General features: G+C 44.4%; 1 protein-coding gene across 1 annotated transcript in view; it reads right to left on the bottom strand.

Annotated features, from left to right (window-relative positions):
- Nucleotides 1-222: 222 nt before the first annotated feature.
- CDCA7 (cell division cycle associated 7) overlaps nt 223-25,414 on the bottom strand; it is a 37,501-nt gene continuing 12,309 nt past the window's right edge. Inside the window, exons 2-12 of the mRNA XM_056110478.1 lie at nt 17,436-17,664; nt 16,711-16,902; nt 13,854-13,979; nt 13,197-13,433; nt 9,335-9,562; nt 7,206-7,283; nt 5,031-5,237; nt 4,016-4,153; nt 1,954-2,103; nt 1,296-1,432; nt 223-641 (exon numbers count right to left, since the gene is read on the bottom strand). Of these exons, the coding sequence (XP_055966453.1) occupies nt 611-641; nt 1,296-1,432; nt 1,954-2,103; nt 4,016-4,153; nt 5,031-5,237; nt 7,206-7,283; nt 9,335-9,562; nt 13,197-13,433; nt 13,854-13,979; nt 16,711-16,902; nt 17,436-17,664 (1,753 nt within the window). The 3' untranslated portion in view covers nt 223-610. The remainder of the gene's footprint in view (nt 642-1,295; nt 1,433-1,953; nt 2,104-4,015; nt 4,154-5,030; nt 5,238-7,205; nt 7,284-9,334; nt 9,563-13,196; nt 13,434-13,853; nt 13,980-16,710; nt 16,903-17,435; nt 17,665-25,414) is intronic.

Here is a 25,414-nt window from a genome sequence, read left to right as displayed (position 1 = left end):
ACTTAGCATCATCATGGAAGAAATGAGTGGCAGCCAAGTCTCAACAGGGACCATTCACGTCATCACATCAGCACAGTACATGAAGAGTCCACGAGGGAGCCATCTGAAGTACTATACTCCATTTTCCAGCAATTAACCTAATTTTTCCAAATGGCTTTAAGACCTTGACTCTGTTAAAACTAAACCATACTCAAGTGTTTTTATGCAAACAGAAGTAAGGCTGGTCTCTGGAACCTAGTCGAAGTACTTAATGCGAGAACTGTGTTTCTAAGTGCTAGGCTTTACAGTGGATTCCAGGGCCATTTCAACACCAAAGAAATCAAATGTGCTTTCATAAAATGGCCATTTAGAAAGGACTCAGAAATGACATGGTAGGAAAACAGGGGGGCCTGGGGCAAAGGCTAAAGGAAAGCAAAAGAGAATCTGCAGGAGGCCTAAGCATAGCTAGCAAATACCCCCATGATGCTCAGAAACACAAGAGTCCCCATGATCTAAGCATCCTCTAAAACAGGCTGATGCGTCGAAATTCCAAACTCTGGTTTCAATCACAAGAAAAACGGAAAACTTGAACAAGATGGTAAAAGGCAAGAAGTGATGGATCTCCCAAGCTTTATGCTTGCATTTCAAATTCCTGTTTCAGACTGAAAGAGAAAGGGGAGCATGTCAGAACAGTCATCAAAAGAACAGAACTCTTTCCAAAACCTAATTTACTTTCTCAGAAATGTTTGGGAACCAGAGAGCTAGTGTAGCAAGTGAGATGCTCGCCTTGCACACAGCTGAGTCAGATCTGATCCCTGGCACTCTGCACGATCCCCTGAGCCCCACCAGGAATGACCCTGAGCAGAGCCAGGAGTTAGGCCTGAGCATCACAGAGAAAGCTGCAGAACTTCCAAATGTGGCTCCCAAATCAAAATAGGTAAAATAAAAATACTTATATTTTTATATAGGGCCAAGCACACACACCTTAATCCTACAACTTTATAATATTGCAATGGCGGAACAGTTTTGTTTGGGCAGTATCTGATGGGGCTCAGATGACTGTCCAGTGCCAGGAAGAGAAGTAGGGACTCCTGCACGCACATCGGTGCTCAGGTAAGGGATCTCTCCGGCCTCTTGACTTTTTACAACCTGTGCCCCCCCGCCCCCCAATCATCACCACCCAGATGAAGACACAAAAGGTTTCAGACATCCCCAGGGCCCCAACTCCCCTTCCAGTCAATATACAGACAGGCTTTCTTCTCAAAGAGAATTACTTATCTATGGGCATGAGGGGGGTGGCGGCGGCACATCATTACCTTTTCAAGTATGCATGTACATTCCCAAAGCCATGATACTTGGCTAGATACACAAGGACCCCTGTCGCACAGCGCCCATCTCGCTGCCGACAAAAACTGCAGTTGCAGATTCCACGACATGGCGGGCAATGCCAGTTCTGCAGGAGGAAAGGCAAGAGAAAAATCAAGTCTTATCACTCTTTACTTAATACTCTGGAAGAGGTGCCATTGGTTTCACTTAAATCATTTTATGGAACTGGCAGCTGGGGCCACACACAGAGATGCCTGAGGGTACTAGTGTTATCTTTCCAGGGCTGGGGCATTAACCCTGGGGCTCCAGCACCCAACCTGCCCACTAGCCCCTTTACGATAGTGCCCCCCTCACCCCGCTCCTGTATGCCATCTTTGTATCTAATATTATGCAACAAAAGGAGCATGGTTCCTATCATGAGTTGTGCTTTATGTTCCCTGTGATAGCAAGTCATACGGCAGTTACCAGGGAGAGCTGGAGAATAAGCTTCCTGGGAATAGCCAGGGTTCCATCACCATCCAGTACACTATGAGCTGATCTGCCACCCCCTGAAGTGAACACCCCACAACAAGTCACAGCACAGTCACGTCCACCTCCTCTCTCCTGCACTCTCATCTCGACAGCACAGTGCCCCATCAAGGTCCTCACCGGATCCAGCAGAGCATCCTTCACCTCCTCCCCATAGCGGTTTCGAAGGCAGGGGCCACAGAACTGGCCTCGAACTCCCCAGCATTCGGGGTTTCGGCAGTTTGTTTTGGTATCAATTGTTTTCTGGCGGCACTGATGACAGGTAGATCCCTACAAATAAGAAGCAGAGAAGAAAACAAAAACCTTTCTTATGTATTTGCCTTTTGTAACAATGTGGACAAAACTAGAGGGGGTCCTGCTATGTGAAGTAGGTAGGTCCAGAAACAGACACTCACTGGAGGACGGATGCCACTGCTATGTGGGATAGTGAAGCAAAGGAAAGGAACAGAAACAGCCAAATGCAAACAGACCCTTGAACTGAAACTCGACTAAGGTCACCAGTGGGGAGAGGGAACATGGGACCTAATGGGCTCACAGCAGAGGGACTTGGTAATTCGGTGTTGTGGGTAGCACTGTAGCACTGTCCTCCCCGTTGTCCATGGATTTGCTCGAGCGGGCACCAGTAACTTCTCCATTGTGAGACTTGTTATTGTTTTTGGCATATCGAATACGCCACAGGGAACTTGCCAGGCTCTACTAGGCAGGAAGAATACTCTCGGTAGCTTGCTGAGCTCTCCGAGAGGGATGGAGGAATGGAACCTGGGTCGGCTGCATGAAAGGCAAACGCCCTATCTGCTGTGCTATCGTTCCAGCCCAGGTGTCGTGGGTACTCTGAAAAAATGTATTTAAGGATAATCTGAAATTATACCCTTAAACATAAAATCTGGTAAGCCAATGACCTCAATTTTTGTTTTGGGGCCACGACTGGCAATACTCAGGGGCCACATGGGATGCTGGGGATAGAAACCAGCCACCTGCAAGGCAAGAGCCCTACCTGTTGCACTACTGCTCCAACCCCCCAAAGGCACACTTAAGAATGTAAGGCTGGGGAGATGACTCGGTGCTAGCATACAAACTGCAGCTTAGACTTGCCAGCACTGCATGAAGCAACCCCCAGACTGGCATAGCCCCAAAACCAAAATTTAAAAACAAAAATCAAATAGGAAAAGGTCCTTTGTGGATAGTCTGATCTAGCTGACATCTTTATACATGTGTATGTGCCAAGGCGGGGCTGGAGCAATAGCACAATGGGTAGGGCGTTTGCCTTGCACACGGTGGGCCCAGGTTCGATACCTCCGCCCCCTTGAAGAGCCCAGCAAGCTACCAAGAGTATCCCACCCCGCACGGCAAAGCCTGGCAAACTACCCGTGACGTATTCGATATGCCAAACATAGTAACAACCAAGTCTCACAATGGAGACATTACTGGGCCTGCTTGAGCAAATCGACGAACAACGGGAGGACAGGGCTCATGTGCCAAGGCAAGAGAATTCATTCCATTGGCAAACAACAAATGACATTGCATACAGCTAATATTATCAAAACTTTTTTCAAAAGGGAAAATTTTTGTTTTGTTTTTAGGCACACCTGGCAGTGCTCAGGGTTTACGCCTGGCCCTGTGCACAGGGCTCATTCCAGGCAGAGCTTATGGGACCACATGCGTGCTACAGATAGAAACAGAGGTCAGCAATACAAGGCAAGCACCTTCACCCCTATGAGAAGAGATCTTATCATGCCAAAATATATACCCAGATTTTCTTTCGTTTTTGGTGGAGATGGAGGCTACCCCCACACGCATGGTCCTCTGGGGTACTCCTGGCAATTTCTGGGGAACCAAGCAGCACTGAGTATTTAACTTGAGGATCCTCCATGCAGAGCATGTGCACAGCCTAATAAGCTGTTTCTCTGGTTCCCCAAATTCTCTTGCACTGTTAGTATCTACCTCGTCCCTGTGCGGCTCCATGCATGGAACACATTCACACAGCAATTCTGTGGAGAAGAAATCACTTGCTGAACAGAAAACACGGATGATCGAAGCCTTACAGAGGCTCCTATCATACGTCAAACACATGTGCGTGTGCCTGATATGCTAAGACCTTTAAAACATGAGCCAAGCTCCAGAGATGCTGCAGCTGCTTTCTCCTGGGTATTTACATCTACAGGCCCAGTTCCGAGGCTCTTACCGACGAACTGCTATAGATCTTCTCTCGAGAGTTGCTGCAGATATTCTCCAACTCTTCCTCTGTGATCTCCTCCACGGGGCGGATGATATGTGGAAGGGTCATGGAACCAGGACGGCGACTCCTGGGCATGTCATCATCCTGCCAACCGAGAAACCCAGAGCAGCGCTGTTACTAGCCCTTTCCCTCCTTGCACTTCGGGGTCCAGATTCCTAATTTCTTTGCAGAGAATTTAAACTGGAAATCTTTGTTGGAGCTTATAGGGGCCATGGGGGAATAGAGGGGCTGGGGGGGAGGGGTAAATCCTAAGTCACCATGAGAGTAATGGGACATCATGGAAAGAATCCCTCACAGGGAAAAAAAGTCAAAGAAAAACTTGACTTTCTGCTGCTAACTCATTATCTACCCAGTACAATTGTGAGCAGTCTGAGGGCAATGAATAGGGATGATAAGGTGTGAAGGCAGTACTGAGATGTGCGTATCAGGGTCATGTGTGTGATATTGGGTCTAAAACAGAAGCAAAAAACACAACACCCAGTAAGAGAGAGAGAACAAAAGGGAATGCCCTGCCGCAGAGGCAGGGTGGGGTGGGGTGGGGAGGGATGGGGGGTGGGAGGGATACTGGGATCCGTGGTGGTGGGAAATGGGCACTGGTGGAGGGATGGGTATTTGATCATTGTATAATCGAAACCCAAGCACAAAAATTCGTAAGTCTACAACTGTACCTCATGATGTCTCACTAATAAAAATAAAATATATATATTGCATTAAATTTTTTTAAAAAGTAAAATAAAAAAAATAAAACAGGAGCAAAGACAAATGTGTGTGGGCCAGAGTGATAACACAGAGGAGAGGATGCTCGTCTTGCATGCAGCCAACCTGGGTTTGATCCCCAGCACCCTGTATGGTACCCAGAGCACTTTCAGGAGTGATTCCCGAGTGCAGAGCCAGGACTAACCCTTGAGCACCACTGGATGTGGCCCAAGACCGAAACAAAAACAAAAAGAAACGAACTCACATTCATGAAAGCATCCATAGTCTTCCTCCTCCTCACCAACATGTACTTGTCTTCCTCCTCCTCCTCCTCTTCCTCCTCTTCCGTGGGGAGCGTCCCAAGGGAGCCCAGGATCCGGGAGCGGGCCCTGGTGAGGGGCCGAGCTCTCCGCTCAGAGTGTCTTCTGGAAATCCCACCTGAGAATGTGCGCCTTCGAGGTGTCTTTGCTTGCTAACCAAAACACATAAAAGGAAACCCACTTATTCCAGAGTGACAAGAAGGGGGCCCCGCTTCTACTTTCTTTGGTCCTTTCCTGAATGACCAGAAAGCCCCCCAAGTCAGGTATCTGTCCACATTGTGCTTTTGTAGTGCCAAGTGCAGCTGCTTTAAATCTGAGAGATGATCTATTTACTCTTCTACTCAATAAAGATGCAAGAATAGACCTCATGGCGCATATGCTGCCCAAGCCCTTGTGCTGCTTGTGCCCATGTGGCCAAGCACATGTGGCGCCCGCATCTTCCCTCTTGAGATGTGTACTTTTCTATCTAATGCCGGGATGTGTGTAGGGGCTCTCTCTGCCCTTGGAGAAGCCTGGGTTCTCTCTTAAGCATTTCACTTTCTCTCTCTCCTTCCCCTTCCTAAAGATCTCCAAATAGAACCTCATGTTCCAAGAAAACTTGTTCAACATCTTGAGTCTTGGGCCACAGAGATGACTCCAAAGACTGGACTTCTTAGTCTTTGCATGTTGAAGGCAGGGTGTCCAACCAAATTTTACTCCTAGTACCTCTAGGAGCAACCACCAAGCTGGAAGCAGGCCTCCAGCACCACTGGTTTTGGCACAACCCTCCTCCATGAAAATGATCAACAACACTGCACATCTCTTGATCCCTATTCCTAGCTGCATCAGGATAAAGGTACAATACATGTTTTTCTTTCTTCCAGTCCTTGTTTACAGGCTTTATATGGCCCCGGGGAAAGAAGTCCCACTCTCCCACCCCCGTTTTGCACCACAATTTGTAGTGCTAGGGAACCATACAGTGCCCAACCTACTGAAATATGCACATCCTTTGCCTCTGAGAGCCCAGTGCTACTCCCCGGTAGAACCAATGGTCCCCTGAGCAAAGCCTGAAACAGCTTTTGAGCATAGAGTCAAGGAGTCCCTACATACCACTGGGTGATGACCCACCCTCCGCCCCCACAGCCCAATCTAAAATAGTAAGCAAGCCTAGTATTATATACCCACCAAACAGGAGGAATGTGCTAAGCTGGAGATGAAAAAGATGTGCTAAGCTGGAGATTAAAAAGAAAAAAAAAAACATGGAGCTTGATCTATAGTATGGCAGGTAGGGTACTAGCCCTTTGTATGCAGCTGACCAGGGCATTTCATCATGTCCCCTGGATATGGCCCAGACTGATCCCTCATCACAGAGCCAGGAGTATGCCCGTGCCCTGAGCATTACCAGGTTTGACCTCAAAACAAATAACAATACGAACCCATAAAAGAGTTAAAATGGGCTGAGCAAACACTTTGTATGCAGGAAGCCTGGCTAAAACCCAATGACACATGGTCCCCACTAAAAATCTCTGGGAGAAAGTCCTCAAGTATGAAGTACAGCCCCCAAACTAAAATAAATAAACATGTTTCAACCTGTCAACCCTGCTGTGAGGAGCTTTGTCTGGTTGGGTATGAAGAAATAATAATGAAAGGGGGTCTTAAAGCCATTGAGATGGGACATAGGGAGGGTATGCCAGTCCCAGGGCAAAGGCAGAGATGCATCAACAGCACACCAAAGAAGAAAACTGGGCTTTAAAATACCCTGATGGGGCCAGAAATGTAGCACAGAGGTTAAGACACTTGCTTTGCATGCAGGTGAGTGACCCCAGTTCAAACCGCAGCACTGCATATGGTCCTAGGAGCCTCTTCAAGAGTAAGCCTTGAGCACCCCCAGGTGTGAAACCAAAATCAAACAAAGTACCCTAGATGTAGGGGCCAGAGAGATCTACCCTTGCACTATCCTCGAACATAGCTGTCTCAGGTCAATCTCTGGCATTACATATGGTCCCCTGATGCCCATCAGGAGTGATGCCTAAAGACACCCAAGAGTATGTCCTGAAACCCTGAAATGATATCCTAGGATATGTACCACACACATGCCCCCAAACAAAGTCTTTTCCTAACAGAAAAAGATTTGCACTTACCGAGCGGGGTACAGGCAGGGTGTGCCTTCTTGGGAAGGAACCAGGGAAACTCTCTAATTCTGCCATTAATTTTGCCAGCTAAAGAGACAAAAGTAAACAAATCAGTGGTTTAGAATAACTGCAAATGAGCCACTTCTGAAACAGCCGAGATCAGTACCAGGAGAATGACTCCATGGCTTAGAGGCCAGCCGGGCATTCTAGGGGAAAGGGCAGCTCAGATAGAGAAGGGAGCACCAAATAAAGGGTATTTGGAGGATCCTCCCAGGAGGGGAGATGCATGTTGAAAGTAGACTATAGCCTGAATATGACTGCCACTCAATGCCTCTTTTGCAGACCACAACACCCAAAAGGAGAGAGAGAACAAAAGGGAATGCCCTGCCACAGAGGCAGGGTGGGATGGGGGGATGGGGGTGGGAGGGATACTGGGATCCATGGTGGTGGAAAATGGGCACTGGTGGAGGGATGGGTATTTGATCATTGTAAAATCGAAACCCAAGCACAAAAATTTGTAAGTCTACAACTGTACCTCATGGTGTTTCACTAATAAAAATTAAAAAAAAAAAGAAAAGAAAATTATGGTAGCACTATCACAAAGAGCTTCTGATTTTCCCAATACATCTACCTAGGTTTTTATAGTTTTTTTTTTTTCTCCAAGGTTTAGTTTGACAGTATGGAGAGTTCCTGGTAAACTTAGAATTGAATTGCCTGAATTGCCTTATGACCCAGCAATTTTACTTTTGGGCATCTACCTGGAGGACATAAAAACTCTCTCTCAAAAGGACATATATATTTTCACTAATAAAAATTTAAAAAAAGACATATATACACTATATTCACTGCTGTGCTCAGTACAAGGGCTAAGATATAGAATCAACCCAGGTGTCCAATGACAGATGAATGGATTATGAAGATATGGCATATATACACAATACAGCTGCAAGGAACGATAAAATCATGCAATTTGCCATAACCTGGCTGGAATTGGATGACACCACATTGAGAGTAGTAAGCCAGAAGAAAGACAAACAGAATGTTCTCACTTATCTGTGGAATATAGAATAGTCGATGAAGAAATATATTGTAGTAATGGGGGTGGTAGATCATTCTTGAGCCCAGTATTTAGAGAGAAGAAAAGAGAAGGAAAGAAATCAAGGGGGAGAGAAGAGAACAGGAAGTAATAAGGTAACAGGCGTCAAGGCTTCAGTATCCAAACCACAGACTCAACAACACTGAAAACATGAGATCTAAACTGCAACCACTGAAACTTTGTAATGTCCCATCCAATAGACAGGCAGGGGATGGGGCAGGGGCTGGGGTTTGGGATGGCTTTGGGGACTAGTGGTAGAGGGAAGTTGACAAGGCTCGTAGATTAGTGTTGAAATATATGCCTAAAACTCAACTACTAATATCTTTGTAAATCAGTTTCTTTTCTTTTTAAATCTTTTTTTAAAATTTTATTTTCATAAAGTTGTTCATAAGAATTGATTATACTCACTATTTCAATACCAATCCCACCACCATTACACCATTACACCCTTATTTCAAAGTTTCCCACAGTACCAGCCTGGCCCACAGGCAGATGGCTAGATAATTTATTCTGTATTATTTGTTATGAATAGCATAAGAGATCTGTAAGGGTCTATCTCAGTGATTCAACAAAAAGGGGGGAAAAAAAGTAGAATATTCATGCCACCTTAAAGATTTAAATAAATGGGGTCCAGAGCCATCCCTGCAGCAAGCTGCTCGGTTTCAAGATTCATGAGTCTCTGGATGACAGCCACTAAGGCACTTAAATAGCAGCAAGAGGCCGTTCGTGGACGTGACAGCCAGGACCCGGACTGTCAGAGAGATGGGAAGGGACCGCCCAGTCCCAACCCCATGAGGTCTTGCATTCTCAGCCACTGGTCCCACATACCTGGACTATTCAGCGAATTTAGTCTCTTAAAATGAGTTTCTTAATTACTTATTCTTAATTTTTTTAATCACTAAAAAAATTAAGTTTGGTTTGAAAAGAAATGCAAATTAAAAGTGCACATGAGGTCGGCTCGCCACCTTGCTGAAAAACATTCATTCTTAGAACACAAATTGCTTAGCAAAACGAAGCGCCATGTTCCAAGCCCGATACCTACCATTGCTTTGTTTTGCTTTATATTTAAAGCCCTTTTCTCCAGGAAGTTCATGCCACTTTCATCTTCTGAATCCGAAGTGGGGTCTACCACAGAGGGTTCAGGGGATGCTGCTTTCTGGGGGGCAGCTCTCCTGGTGTTTCTCGTTGGAAACTTCATGGCCACACGCAGTGGTCCAGTGCGTCTACACTGACTGCGAGTCCTGCAGCCGGCTTGGTCAGACTGGGATCTCTAGTTAGAGCAAGAGATGCATTAGGACATGGATGGTCAGGCAGAAGCAGCACACTGTAACACCCCTCTACCAGACACTTGCATCAAATACAATTTAACTGAACACTGCCAGCTCTGGATAACATCGGGAGTTCCAGATCAATTCAGCAACCTGAGCACAGTCTAACTCAGCCCATCTGGGGAATATGGTTCTAAATTGCCTCCTTTGTAGTTCCTAGGCTCATGGACTACACCATCATTTAATATATGAAACTACTGAGTTTCTTAATATATAAAAATCCTCACTTTCTTTTAAATTTCTTGGCATGGAGGGGGAGGAGGGAAAGAGAGGATCTTGAAGTACTTTAAGTAAATCTGGATACGAAGACAGATGTTCTCCCATAAACATGGTCTCAGTGCTTATGGCAGTGTTAAACTATTATCAAAGATGTCTAAATGAAGGGCAAGAGAGAAAGTGTAAGGGGTGACAGTGAAGTGCTTGCCTTCTGTTCAGCTGGGTTCAATTTCCAGTACCATACACAATCCCCCCTGAGAATACCAAAGAAGAAAAGTAAGACTTCATCTATTTTTTAAACTTTGATATGATATACGGAACATGAAATTTGCCATTTTTACCCACTTTTAGGTCTATAGTTGAGTGGCACCAAAAGAAGCCACAGTCGTATGACCATCACAATCATCTCCAGAACTTTTCCATCACCCCAAACAGAAACCAGACCCGGGACACCACAAGTCCTCATTCCCTTCCACACCCAGCTCTGGCAACCACAAATTTTACCTCTGTCTCACTCAATCTGAGAACTCCAGCTGCTTTCCGGGCCATGTTTCATTTAAAGGGGGCGGAGCGGGGGGGGGGGGGGGGGGGGGGAATCGGAGGTGGGATGTGGGGGGAGGGACTGAAAAGATAGTATAGCAGCTGAAGCACTTGCCTTGTACGCGGCTGACCCAGATTCAATTCCCAGCATCCCACACGGTGCACCATCAGGAGTAATTCCTGACTGCAGAGCCAGGAGTAAGCTCTGCGCAGTGCTGGGTGTAGCCCAAAACCAAAAGAGTGAAATTTTTAAAATTTTATTTACAGGGGTCTCTCCACTGGTAGCTGAAGATCAGGGACCGCTGGCCATAATCCTCCCACTTTCCACCGTGGTCCACTGCCTGCTCATCTGCTTGGCTAGTAGTAAAGTGCCACACACCCCAGGGCAGGGAGAAGAGGAGGTGTTAGGGACCTCCAGCAAGCAGGGCAGAGCTGTACTCTTCTGCTTTACCTCCTTAGTGCTAAGTCTTCAAATTGTTTTGTTCTAAGGTCACCAAATGGTGCCTGGGTTAGAACTATGGTGGGCTGCATCATACAAGGCCTTACCCCCTGCACTATCTCTTTGGTGCCTACATTTCATCATTTGGGGGGGTGGTTGGTTATACCTGGTAGTGGTCAAGGGTCTGTGATCAGGGGTGACCATCCCTGACAGTGCTGGGGGGGTCTTCAACTGGGTCAGTCAAACACAAGGCAAATGACTAAACTCCTATACTTTCTCTCTGGCCCCATTAAACTTAGAATTTTTTGGTGTGATTTCAAGCTGGTGGTATATGGGAGCCTTGGGTTGAATTCTGACAAAACAAAGAACTAGGAATAGCTTCTGCTCCTACCCTCATTTTTAATTTTTCAGAGTCTAAGAATAACATAGGTTTCCACTCTTTTAAAATATATTAACATTAGTTGGGGAGCACATCACCAATCACCTATGAACTACATACAAATCAGAATCACAGGTAGAATCTGCTACCATTTCACAGGTAGCAGAGTAAAATTCAAATCTCTGAAAGTCTAACATGATGTGGAGAAACTACAGCCTATGTCCACTGCCAGCAGAATGCACAATATCAGTTTTGGGAAAAGTCTGTCATTTCTTCGGAAGGTTAAACAGACTCAGGAAGTCCAGTCTGACATCTAGAGTGCACCTCCCCACAAAATCTGTACATAAATGCTCATAGCATCATTCACAACTGGCGTAAGGTGAAAGGGGCTACAGAGGTCGGGCTAACAGGGGTTAAGGTATTTGCCTCCAAGCTCCCTTCTCAAAGGTGCTAACAAGCGTAACATCTACCAAATCATGGAAGGATAAATAAAATGCCAGCACTTCATATGGTCCTCAAATCTGCCAGGAGTGATCCTTAAACATGGAGCCAGAACACCACCAGGTGTACCCCAGCAACACCCCCCAAAGTAGCCTATACATACAATGGAATATTATTTGGTAATAAGACGATATTAAGTAATGGCACATACTACAAAATGGAATAAATTTAGAAATATGCCAAGCGTTTAACAGAAGACCATCCATTATATAGCATTATATAGGTCCATTTACATAGAACATTTCCTAATAGGCTTATCTATCATGACAGAAAGTAGACCAGTGGTTGCCAGGAGCTGAGAATATTGGGAAAGACTGTGAAATGACTTGAAGAACAGAGAGCTTCTTTGAGGGTTAATGGAAATATTCTAAAATTGATTGTGATTATGTGAGGGGGGTTAAAAAATGAGATGAAGTCCCAGAAATATAAGAGCCCATTTTTTTTTAAACATTCAAAAATGCCTTAAATTCCCATTGACTTTTAGTATTCTAGTGTACTAGTAATCAGTGTGCACAAATTGAGACTAGAAAGTGACAAAAAACTTTGAAGGTGAAGACTTTTAATTGATTGGCATTGTAATTTTAATGTAATCAATTAATTTAAATGTTACTGACTGGCCACAATGAACAGCATCTACAAAGACTTAAAACTTTGTCCAGAAATAATCTGAACTCTAGACAACGTGTCCATCACCATCCAGCTTAGCATCCAGCTTAGCAGGCCAACAGTATCTCCCATCTGCACTGATTTTGAGCAACAGGACTCAGCAGAGAAGCACTGCAGGACAGCAAAGCAGGCGTTAAGATTCCTTGGCCAGGCACTCACATGCATCAGGGGCCCTAAGTGTGCAAAGCCTGCGTCAAACCAGAAAGAATCAAAATGCATTCACCTGACTATAACACATTGCTGCTTCTGTCTAGCAAGTCTTGCGAAGAAACAGGCTCAGCAGCAGTAGTTGGGGGACAACAACAGAGCTCCAGAATCAGGGAAGGCAACAAGCAACATAAACATGCCAGCCAAGAAAGAAGGAAAAGTGGCAGCAGCAAAGGGCCTCCTTACTAGTCATCAGACACACTCCAGTCCCTATGCTTGGGTTCTCATAGGCTTCCCAATATGGGCCCACTATGGCTATCAAAATGGATCAAAATCCAGGATTGGGTTCTTGAACCTGAATGAAAACGGAGCTCACTGAGCACAAGATAGCACCTCAGAGAAGCCTATATTTCTGTGGCAATGGAAATCTGGAGGTTGGCCAATTTTCTCTTAACAGTTTCCAAATTTTCAGAGCCAACAAAATGTTCAAGACTTGCAAGTAGGAGAACTACATTAGGAAAAACCACTTTCAGATATGAAAAAATTATTCTCTCTTTTTTAAGATCATGAAATATTTGCTGGCATGACCAAACTTTAAATTCTAAAGAAAAAAAAAATTTAAGCTAGTAATGCCATGGCTTTAATTGTACCTTATGTCTTGATATTGGTGCAAGTTTCTCAAACTCACCATTCCATCTTGCATCTCACTTTCTGAGAAACCGAAAAATGATTCATCGTCAGAGTCCTCATGAAAAATACTGGCCAGTTCGTTAGTGACATCTGGCCTTGGTTTCTGCAAAAATCCACAATGGTCTAATACATCTTGCACCTCACTTTCTGAAAAGCCGCAGAAAGATTCATTATCAGAGTCCTCATAAAAAACATTTGCCAGTTCTTCACTGATATCTGACCTGAATTTAGGTTTCTGTAAAATAAATAAATAAATGCCGTTGTGCATTTTTTTTCTTTCTGTTTCAAGAACCAATTTTCCATAAACCGTGCAGAGAGCAAATCACATTTACAAGTGCACTACAAGAGAATAGCTTTTGTTACAAAGAAAAATGGTTCAGAGGTTTACAAATGATTTCTGAGTTGTTATGGCAAATCATCAGGCATGTTAGGTTAGGCGACATTTCAAAAGGATAGAATAAGTAGCTAATCTACCTCCAACAATTACTACCTAGAACCAAGCAAAAAGTGAAATGAAATTACAGTGCATAGTGTATTTTCATAACGGCTGTATAGAAATGTAGGCAAAAAGCAAGCAGTTTTAATCACGCACAAAGCATTTGGGGCATTTTGAGTACTGCAGACTCAATTCTGTTTATTCTCAGGCAGCACTTACCGTGTTTGCAAAATTATCAGAAGCAAAGCTGTCACAACTGTCATCAGAGGATGACGAGGTTTCCATGGAAATCAACTTCACATACCTAAATTTCTTAAAGTTCTTCTTTACTCTGAGATCCTTTTGCTGCAAATGGAAATGGCAATGCTATTAAGTGGGGTGCTCACTATAGTATTTAACTAAAGACATCACTTCTGAGTTTAGTAGACTCAAACAGCTGGTAGGTAGGTTCATTTCTTAAACCACATGTAAAAAAAAAAAAGATTTGCAATTGCTAGCAAAATTTTTTTTAAAACCAGGTTTAACATTCCTAAAAAGATCCCATGCAGGAAATTATTAATGACATTTATGAATTTGTTCAAACATATGTAGTGCTACACCCTTTCTACATAGCCAAAGAACCTCCAAGCTGTTACAATTATACTAAATGCCTAATGTCAAACTCCTAAAATAGGCCCCTCTTTTTATTTTTTTTTAAATTAAACTGTACTTCTGAAAGGGAATTTCAAAAGTACTAAATGGTAAGTGATTTTTCTTTCTAAGCCAAAATCAAGCTAAGAAGGTCTTTTAATGTAAGCTATGGGCTGGCTCTGTACTGTGATGCTAATTTCTCAAGCTACAAAAACTGGGCAGGACCTTTACTTCCAAATGGCAGACTTCCAAGAAGGCCTCTTTCCAATCAGGAGGGGTTTCAGTGGTTTCAGCACAAGTCCTTGCAAATTAGAGCCCTTAGCCCAGTGAGTCAATGGCACAAGGCATGGCGTTGGAAGGTCAAATAGTTCTCCAACCCCAGGGTCAAAGTCTGATTCTATTTCAGCATGGTCTTCCTTTACTTTTCTCTGCTCAAGTTCTTTGGGAACTTTATTCTTAACACTCAACTGTCTGACACTGCCCAACGGGAAATGCCACTGGAACTTATTCTGTCTAAAAATAAGGGTCTTGGGGCTGGAGAGATAGTACAGGGGGTAGGGTGCTCACCTTGCACTCGACTGTCCCAGGTTTTATCCCCGGCACACTATATATTCCCCAAGAATGCAGCCAATCGTTAAGCCCTGAGAACCGGGTGTGTTCCCAAAAACAATAAACAAAAGGACAATTCTAAATAGGGTCTTTACTATTTGAAGGTAGAGGTGTTTTATTTTCATAAACATGGCCATGGACTATACAGAACTGACTCAACATAGGAAACTTTAAAAAGAGCCTAATTCAGGCCTTTGATTTTTTTTTTGGTGCAAAAAAATAAAAGGGAGGGGCCAGAGCCCCTACAGTAGGTAGAGTGTTTGCTGTGCACATGGGCAACTCAGGTTCCATCCCAGGCATCCCATATGGTCCCCAGAGCACCAACAGGAGTAATTTCTGAGTGCAGAGCCAGGAGTAACCCCTGAGCATCACCGGATGCGGTCCAAAAGCCAGTAAACAAATAAATAAATGAGTAAACAAATATATATATATATATATACATATATATATATATATATATATATATACCCTGTCCCTGCAGAAAGCTTTGGAAGGGCAACTCTTCAATAGGTCCCACAGAAATGGTACCTTGATATGGGGGGCATATGGGTCTATCCTTTCCTATGTATGTACCTCGTCCTACAAATCATTCTTTAGTTCAATCTCTTGCAAATAAAATTATTTTCTGATGACTGTCAGTAGCCACATAATTCTTAGTAAGGTTTTAGGGGGAGAAAAGATAGCACAGCAGCTAAGGTCTTCACCTTGCAAGGGGCCAACCCACATTCAATCTCCAGCATCCCCATTGGTCACCCAAAGATCCCTGGTCTCTGAGCTCTTGGCACTGCTGGGTGTGGCCCAAAATCAAACCTCCATCCCTCTAAAGTTTTATCTTTTGCCCTACTGGAAAGGCAGTAAAATGTAACAGGCAGAGCCTTAAGATAGATCAAAGGGTTGAGTGCAGGCTTTGATGCCTGTTAGGCACCAGGAGCCCCACAGCAGAAGAGCCATCAGGGGCACCAGCAGGGGCACCAGCAGGTGTGGTCTAGACCCAACAAAAAGAAATTTAACAGGTGGTGCTACAAGCAATTAAAAATGGTCTCCGGGCTGGAGCAACAGCACAACAGGTAGGGCATTTGCCTTGCACGCGGCCAACCTGGGTTCGATTCCCAGCATCCCACACAGTCCCCTGAGCACCACCAGGGGTAATTCCTGAGTGCAAAGCCAGGAGTAACCGTCTGTGCATGGCCAGGTGTGACCCAAAAAGAAAAAAAAAATAATAATAAAAAAAATGGTCTCAAAAACACCAAGGATGGTTTTCCAAAGAATGAAATTCAAGGCTCCTGAAAGGAGAACAATCTACATTGCCCAGGGCAGGCCACTGTAAGTTGTCAGGAACAGAACTCTGGGCTTCAAAGATGCAGTTTGTCTATTTTTCAGGGGAAGGAAAAAACAAATAAGCAAAGCAGTCATGGTTGAGATAAACTTTTTGACAGGCAAGTAATAGCATTTACATTGTTTCTGAATGCCCCGCATGAAATACGCTTTTTCACATTAGATTTAACTTCTTGCACAGGTTACCTCATTAATCTCACAAATAAGCCCAGAAAGAGGCGTGATGTCCTATTTGATGGGGATCAATATAAATCCAGGCACATTCGATGCCAAGCCCAGTTTGAGGGCTTTATCCTCAACCGAACACCCAACGCCAAATATCACCCAGAGATCTGGCTCTGAAGCCACGCCCCCCAGTACGCCTTTCCCTATTCCCCCACCCACCCTGCCCATCCTCCTCACACAAGTGTCCCCCACCCTAGTTATTTATTTCAAGCCTGTCACTCGCTTTCCTTTCTACCCAGCCCCCACTCTTCTCATCCCTCTAGGGGCTGGCCCCTACCTTCCGGTTTCCGTTAAGAGTAAAAAAGTTGCATTCAGAGCTACGTCCTGCATCTCCAAGACTGGGGTGTTCGGGAAGAGGATAGGAAATCAGCAAACGGCGCGACAACAGTGTGGACCACAGTGTCCTTTTAGTTACACTTGATAATCGCCGGGATCGAATGACGTCCATCCAAGGTGTAATACCCAAACTCTACGGGGACCGCGTCAAAGTAGTTAAACTTCAAAACTATTAACCCGCTGCAGGTGGCTGCAGACTTGAGTGCAAAAGCCGATCCGGAGTGCACCCTAAGGCTGCCCGCACTGCACACGGGTGGGCCACCCACCTGGGTTGGACTTGTAGGACGGGGCAGGGTGGCATTGGGATTCATATCGCAAGGACTAGGCTCCGTCCCGCAGGCACAATAGGGGAACAGTCAGCCCCCAGCTGGCCGCAGTCTGGTCCCCAGCGCACGTGCCATCTCGGGCGCACGTGGCCTCGGGAATCCCCGGAGCTGCCAAACATTCTGCAAAAGACTGGAATCTCCAAATCGTCCTAGCGCCCTGGCAGGGTCCGGGGTCCTTGGTTCTGACAAGCACCAGTTGCACAAAATCTGAAACTTATCTCCAGGGGCGCCGCCCAGAACCGCAACCAGTTGAAAGGCTGCAACAGGCTCTGCAAAGTTGCAAGGAGCCGGCCCGCACCCGGCACGCACCGCCCCCACCCCGCACCCGCGCAGTCCTCACCGGCACGCGACGGGTATCCATGCTAGCAGGACTCGGTCGGACTCGGAGCAGGTAGAGGGGGAAAGCAGCGCGCGCCACGGACCCACGGCGCAGGAGTACTCGATTCCGCGCGGCTGGCGGGAAGACTGCGCACCCCTTGGCCCAGAGGGGCGGAGCTCGGGCCAGCGCTCCCGCGTTGGAGCGCAGGTCCTGCAAGCTGTGGTGAAGTCCCGCGAGGCCCCAAGATTCGCTCAAGCCAAAGTGAAAAGTGAGAACGGCCTGATATTCTTAACTTCTCCTTCCGCCTCAGAGTTTGCTAAAATCAGCTTTGAAAAAGTGGCGGTTTTTGAGTATTTAGACTCTGTCTCTTTATTGTGCTGCGCGGTCCTGAGCGAGTGGCGCGAAAATGGTTCGCTTCGCCCCGGGGTGAGTAAACTGATTTGCATGAATTCTCCGCCCGGGAAAGGAACCATTGCAGACCAAAGACCTGGGGAGGAGGGGGGAGGTGGATGATCTGAGTGACCAGAGACTTAAAATCACGCTTGTTTCCCCGCACTTGGCACTTGGCACTGTGATATTTACTATATTAAAAGATTCTTTTTAAAATCAAGACTGTACTCCACCTTTTATTAGCTGAATCACTGTTCGGGGATCCAAAACCTCTTATCTGGTTAACCACACAGTTATCTGAAGCATTAAAATACATTAAGTTCTGATCTTTCCAGAAAGTGCGTAAAAGAATTGATGTAGGCAGGTAGACAGGGAAGACACCCCTCCTAAGGCAATGGCAAAAGCCAGCCCTGCATAAAGCAGGAAAAACAGGAACTGGGGCCTGATAAGACCCTCACCTATCCAGCTACAGATGCAGAGAAGCTCCAGCAGAAACAAAAGGCCAGGAAAGGAATTTCAGAGAAGACCATCACTTTTTCCCAACCCCCCCTGGTAAACTCCTTAGCAACGGACTTTGACCTAGGTAGAAGCCCCACTTGCGGGCAGGTTGGAGACACCCTATAAAGGCCACCTTGAACAAAGGAGGGGTGCTTATGTTGCCGTAGCCCACCTGCTGCTTGTGCCCACGTGGCCGAGCACGCGGTGCAGGAGCACAAGTGTTCCCCCACATTTCCCCTCTTGAGCTGTGTACTTTTCATGCCTTCGGATCTAATGCTAGGATGTGTATAGGGGTTCTCTCCGCCCTTGGAGAACCCTGTATTCTCTCTTGAGTGAGTTTCTCTCTCTCCCACTGTATAAATAAAATCTATTTATTTCACTGCTTGTCGACTCCTGAAATTCCTTTCTGGGAGGTGAGACAAGAACCCAGTAACCCTGGGTCCGGGTGGCAGGGGCGGTTGGGGAGAAAGTGACCATCTTTCTCCTCCCTGCTTCACATAAGTCACCCGTTGGGCCCACCGATATGAGAATCATACATAAGACGTATGATTTTTTTTTTTAACTTAAAAGTTGCGATCTTACAACACCCAAAAGGAGAAAGAGAAGGGATTGCCCTGCCACAGAGGCAGGGTGGGATGGGGGAGATGGGGGTGGGAGGGATGGTGGTGGAAAATGGGCACTGGTGGAGGGATGGGTATTTGATCATTGTATAATCGAAACCCAAGCACAAAAAATTGTAATTCTACAACTGTACCTCATGGTGTTTCACTAATAATAAAAAATAAAGAAAAAAAAGTTGCGGTCTTAGCTAAATCTTATCAGTAGGATAATAAAATCTAGAGATAAATAGTGAGAATGAAAGATAAACACTTAACCCTGGCTTCCAGATCGATTCACTCGTCAGAATTGAGAATGATCCTAGTCAGAATGAAAATGATGATTTCTTTCCCATTGCCCTTAAATCAAACCTGACAATGTCATTAAATAAAATGTGAGGCTTTCAGGCAAAAAAAAAAAGAAGAAGAAGAAGAAGAAGAAGAAGAAGAAGAAAAGTTGCTTTTAGGATAAAAGGCACAATACATTGGGTGGCTTTAAAAGACCCTAATTAAAACAAGAGTTCTAGAAATAAAAATGTTCACATTTTCTCCCTAAACTTTCCTTGGAGAAGTCCTTTGCAGCAGGAGCTGGCAGGAATACACACTGATTCCTCTCTGAACAGAAAAACTTGTGAACTCATAGTAAAGCAAGACAACGTTGGACCCGGAGAATCTGAAGTCCTGGAACCCTACTTAAACGCTCTTTGTTATGGTCACTGCGATAGCTCAGGACAAAATAGCTCAGGACCTTCGCAGTCTTCTGCAGGCAGGAGGAGGGGGGAGCGGGGAGGCTGTTCTATCTGGCTTTTGTTATTACTAAGAATAAGACAGATATTACCACTTGTGATGAAATAGCCAGCTAATAAAATTGCCCCCAGAGTTGTGTCCTCGTGAAGACAATGTTACGCCTCCTTTTAAGAAAAAAGTTTCAAAATTGTGATTGGAAAACATGCAAAGTAGAGGAAGGATTAAGTCATTGCCCGTGAAAGATTCTGCTGTGAAAGTTCTTGGGAACCAGGGAACAACTTTGCTTACTTTCTTTTTTTTTTTTTTTAAAGGCTAAGCCCTGAGACCTAACCTTTTTTTTTTTTTTTAATCATCAATAAAATGCTATTTTAAAACTGGGAGATAAGTTTCACTTAAGGGGAAAATTTTTTTTTTTCTGTGCTAGCTTGAATTCACAGTAAGGATTCTGCCATTGAGCTACAATCCCCAGTCCCAGGCAAAAGATTAAATGCCTGATAAAGTAAATTGTAGAAAGATGAAAAAATTCCTACAATTATATTGTAAAATTTAAAATTTTAGTGGCAATTTCTGAAAGTTTAGTAAAACCCAGTAAAATAATTTACATACACACACACACACAAACACAATAAAACAGTGTTTACACAATGCCCCAATGTAGGGTAGAACTCACTGGTGGGTAATACAATCAATCTTGTGAACTGAAACTTAAATACATATATATTTTTTCTATCTTTTCTTTCGAAATACAGCTTTAACGTGAGTAATGTGACCTTCATTTCCTGAAACAGTTTGTCATTTTTGTGTGGATGCTGTTGAAAATATATATTTTCGTTACTATCGTTAAGTTTTCCAGGTATTTTTCCTTTGGAGAACAGTTGCAAAGGATGTTATAAAAGGCTGGGAGCCTCAGATTCGAACCCGGACTCCTCAGAGTCCCCCAGCCCCACCTGGTGTCTCCCTTGCCCTTCCCCACCCCCAAGCCCACCCCCAAGCCCATCCCCCATTCAGTCAAAGATTGCCAAAAGGCTCTTCTGTAAAAGGCCAGGAACTTACATGCTAGTGGAGGAGCAGAAATAAAGAAAACAACTTGAGGAGTGATAACTTATGGCAAGAAAAATAACAGCAGAATGAAGGACCAACAAATCAAAGAGGAACTAATTTAGATAAGAGAAACTGGAGAGGCTTCCAGGGCAAGAGGTGTGATCTGATAAACAGATCCAGGAACCAGAATAAAGTGAGGAACCTGGGAAGCAGATCACAGAGCTGGCCCCAGGTTGTAGTCTAGGCTCAGCTCGGAGTGGAAGTGTTTTAAGGTAGTGAAACAGCAACAGCGCCCGGGTACTGCCCCCCTCCCGGAGAACCGATGGGAGATTGGCAGATCACGTGGGAACTACTGGTCAATGGGAAAAGCACTTCCCTAAAGCTAGCCCTCAACTGACCCGGTCTGTGTCTACTGTAAACTTAAGGGGACAGCCAAAGAGAGATTTAGGAGTTACCAGAGGAGAAATTGAAGGCTTTGATTGGGGTCGTTGGGGGATGGGGAGAACGGGGAATATTTAAGATTATTTTGGGGTGCAGCTAATCGAGTCCCAGGGATGAATGATGCACTCGTATTAAAATACGTGCAAATCGAAATTGTAACTAAGTAAAATGGATACAAGAACAATTTGTTAATGTACAATAGTATATTAATAAAATGAAACTTGAACAACAGTCCAAATGAGTGGTATAGCTCACTTGAATCAATGTGGAATCATTTTAATAATGTTAAATGAAGAAGCAAATTAAGTGCTTCTATAAATAATACTCCTTAGATACACCAACCATACATCAGCTTTGAAAAACAAAAATTGTGAACAAGCACAATAGGCTGGAAATGAAATCATTGGGTAACATGAACAAAAGAGGGGAGGGTGAGGCCTTTAAAACCCTGCCACCAATGCTTTCCATCTTGCACAATGCCAACAGGCCTTCGATCCCTGGCATTCCACATGGTTCCCGAGCACCACCAGGTGTAATTCCTGAGTCAGAGCCAAGAGTAACCCCTGAACATCACAGGGTGTGACCCAAAAAGTCTAAAACAAAAAAAAAAAAAAGAAATGGTATAGGGCTGGAGAGATGTATAGGGATTAAGCACTTGCCTTGAATGAGGCTGACCCTGATTCAATGCCCAACTATGTGGTTGGAGCACAGCCAGGAGTGATCTCAAAGCACAATCAGGTGTGGCCCAAAATCCTTTCCCCAAAAGTGGGTATATTAGGCTAGGAAGATAAGCTCAAAGGGCAGTGAGTGCATGTTTTTCTTGTGGGAAGCCCAGGGTTTGATTCCTGGCACCGATTGATTTGCCCAGCACCAGGCTGGAAGTACTATTTCAACACCACCTGTGTGGCCCTAAAACAAAAGGATGGGATAAAGGGTTGGAAGTGTGGCTCAGTGGGAAACTACTCACCTCACTTGTTTGAATGCCTGGCTTCATCCCTGGAACTGCCTAAAATTAATAAATTAATAATAATAATGATAATAATGAAGATTTTGGGGACCAGGAAGTTCATCTACAGGAGGCTCCTAGTTGGATCTCCTCATGTCATTAGAATGAAATACTTAGCCCCCAGTACCAGGGGGGTGTAGCAAAGTTTGGAAAATCCACAGATGAAGCTCACTGCTGTTCTGTTTATGAGTTGCTTGAAGCAGCAACATGATAGAATGGGCCAAATTCAGGGCTGTTGATGTACTTTGAGGATAACAGATTCGTTAACCTCTGGTCCTTATGTCTTCCCCACACAGAGCTAAGTAAACTATGTGAGCTCAAGAATTTCTTTGAAATTATAAACAGTGCTTTTCTTTTGCCAATTAAGTAAATCTCTTAGAAAACAACCTCTGTAACTGGAAGTGTTAGAAATTAACCAGAGGGGCTAGAGCAATAGTATTTCCCTTGCGTCTGTCTGACCTGAGTTCCCTAGCATCTCATATAGTCCCCCAAGTAACCAGGAGAATTCCTGGTGCAGAGCTAGAATTCCCAAGCATCACTGGATGTGCCCCCTACCCCCAACCTCAAATTTAATGATATACCTTATTTTCTAAAGAATGATTACATATTCTTTTTCTAATTTTTTTTTTTACTACAGTTATTCCATGCATGTAACTTGCTATGGAAACTGAGACCAAATCTGGGAGGGCAGGACAATCAGAGAAATAAATCTGTTGCTTTTCTGAGTTCTTATTGGGTTCTGAGTAATTTTGTTGTGTTGCCAGAGATTCAATAAGGTGGGGAGGAAAGGAAGTAGACTCAGAAAAAGTGTTTCTACCTTTTTGCTCACTCCCCTCAGCCACCAGCTCTGGGGAAAGTGACTGAGCTGGTCAGTCCCAACCTCGACACAGGGGTTCTGGGTCCATCATCTTTTCCTCATGGAAAAGAATGTCAGGAGGAGACGAAATGGTGGAGTTAGATGATTTTTATTGAAACTTACTTAAAATGTGAGGGGAAAGATAGAGACAAGTGTGCATTCAAGAGAGAACATAGGCTTCTTCACAGTGGAAATAAGCAAGCAAAGAAACATAGGGACAATCAAACAAAATGGATGTTCAAGGAAGAACAAGGACTTGAAGAGCAAGGCTCAGATGTCTTTGGGGGAGGAACTTTTATACAATTCTTCCTAGTGATTTTTCTGGAGTTTTGCATGTAGGAAAGTTAATCTGCATAACGTTACAAGAAAGCTTTGCATTGTTGATGGTCTTCTCATAATCTCATCTCTTCTACTTTGATGGTTTCTTCATAATCTCAGGTTCTTCTGCAACTTCTCTTTTTTGAGGGATCCATCCTTCTCAGCATGGGTCCTTATATTTTTTTAATTGAGTAATGCCTCAATTTCTCCTCTTCAAAGAGCTCAGGATTTGTATTTGTTCAAGGGATGTGGTCTTCATGCCTTTGGCCTACTTCAGGTCTAGGAAATCTCTTAAATTTTTTAATTTTCCAAAAGTACATTACCATTCCCCCTCTTCCCTCAACCCCACACCCCCATCTCACCTATCTCCCTGCCAACATTTTTTTTGGGGGGGGGCTACACCTAGATGTACTGGTGACTTATTCCTGTCTCTCTGCTCAGGGATGTCTCCTGATGGTGCTCAGGGGAACACCATATGTGGTGCTGGGGATGAAGCAGAGGTCCACTTCATTTGAGTGGGGTGTCTTAACCCCTGTACTACCTCTCTCAGATCCATTAATAAACTTCTCTATTAAATTTATTTTTTCTAAGCTTGAATTCGCTTCACAATAATAATTATTGAAGTGGCATATGGGAATTCAGTGTGCAGAAAATGAAGGTCCAGATGACAGACAATTACATCTCAGAAGCACACACTTAACAAAGATAGTCCCTGGTCTGAAAAAATCATAGAGATACAGGCATTTAGGGAATACTTAGAACCAGCCAGAATGATTGTAGGTATAATTCTTTTTTTTTTTCTTTTTGGGTCACACTCAGCAATGCTCAGGGGTTACTCCTGGCTCTGCACTCAGGAATCACTCCTGGTGGTGCTCAGGGGACCATATGGGATGCTGGGAATCGAACCCGGCTCAGTCGCGTGCAAGGCAAATGCCCTATCCACTGTGCTATTGCTCCAGTCCCTGTAGGTAGAATTCTTAATCTGGAGAACCTTCTCAATCAAATATCAACCCACCTCTCCCCCCGCGTTAAAAAGCTTCCAATTCCTTCAGCAGACTGGTTCAGCCCTTTTGGAAAACAGTATGGACGATTCTCAAAAAATTAGAAATTGAGCTCCCATTTGACCCAGCAACACTACTCCTTGGGAATATATCCCAGAGAAGCAAAAAAGTATAGTCGAAATGACATCTGCACTTCTATGTTATTGCACTGTTCACAATAGGCAAAATTTGGAAAAAACCCTAGTTCCCGAGAACAGATGACTGGTTAAAGAAACTTTGGTACATCTACACGATGGAATACTATGCAGCTGTTAGAGAAGATGAAGTCATGAAATTTACAGACAAGTGGTTCTACATGGAAAGTATCATGCTAAGTGAAATGAGCCAGAAAGAGAGGGACAGACATAGAAAGACTGCACTCATCTGGGGAATATAAAGTAACAGAATGGGAGTCGAACACCCAAGAATAGTTAAGTACCAGAAGGTCTGCTCCAGGGCTTGGAAGCCGGCAGCACGTGCTGGGGGAAAAGGCAGCTCAGATAGAGTAGGGAACACCAAGTAAAGGATGTTTGGAGGACTTGTTCAGGATGCAAGATGCGTGCTGAAAGTTGACTATAGACTGAACACGATCGCCACTCAATACCTCTATTGCAAACTACAAGACCCTGAAGGAAAGAGTGAGCAAGAGGGAATGCCCTGACACAGAGATGGGGTGGGGGGGGGCAATGGGGGAGGGCTACTAGGATCATTGCTGGTAGAGAATGGGCACTGGTGGAGGGATGGGTACTCGATCATTGTATAACTGAAACCCAAGCATGAAAGTTTGTAAGTCTACAACTGTACCTTATGGTGTTTCACTAATTAAAAATAAATCAATAAATAATTAATAAATAATTAATTTTTAAAAATGCTTCCAATTCCTCAGGCCTTTGTGGAACTTCAAAGATTGTTGTGCCTGGTCCTGCCATTTTCATTCTCTTTTCACAAAGAATTCTATTTCCTATGACTCATTTTGGAACTTGATCCTCAAATTCTGAGCACTCCAGCCCAGGAAAGGGGAGCTGAAGTCAAACTTGATCTCAGAATGATAGGCCTATGACAAAGGA

Source organism: Sorex fumeus, unplaced genomic scaffold (genome assembly GCF_029834395.1).
Source record: "Sorex fumeus unplaced genomic scaffold, SorFum_2.1 ptg000009l, whole genome shotgun sequence".
Classification (NCBI taxonomy): domain Eukaryota; kingdom Metazoa; phylum Chordata; class Mammalia; order Eulipotyphla; family Soricidae; genus Sorex; species Sorex fumeus.
The sequence above is the reverse complement of the archived record's forward strand: the minus strand, read 5'-3'. Positions and strand labels throughout refer to the sequence as shown.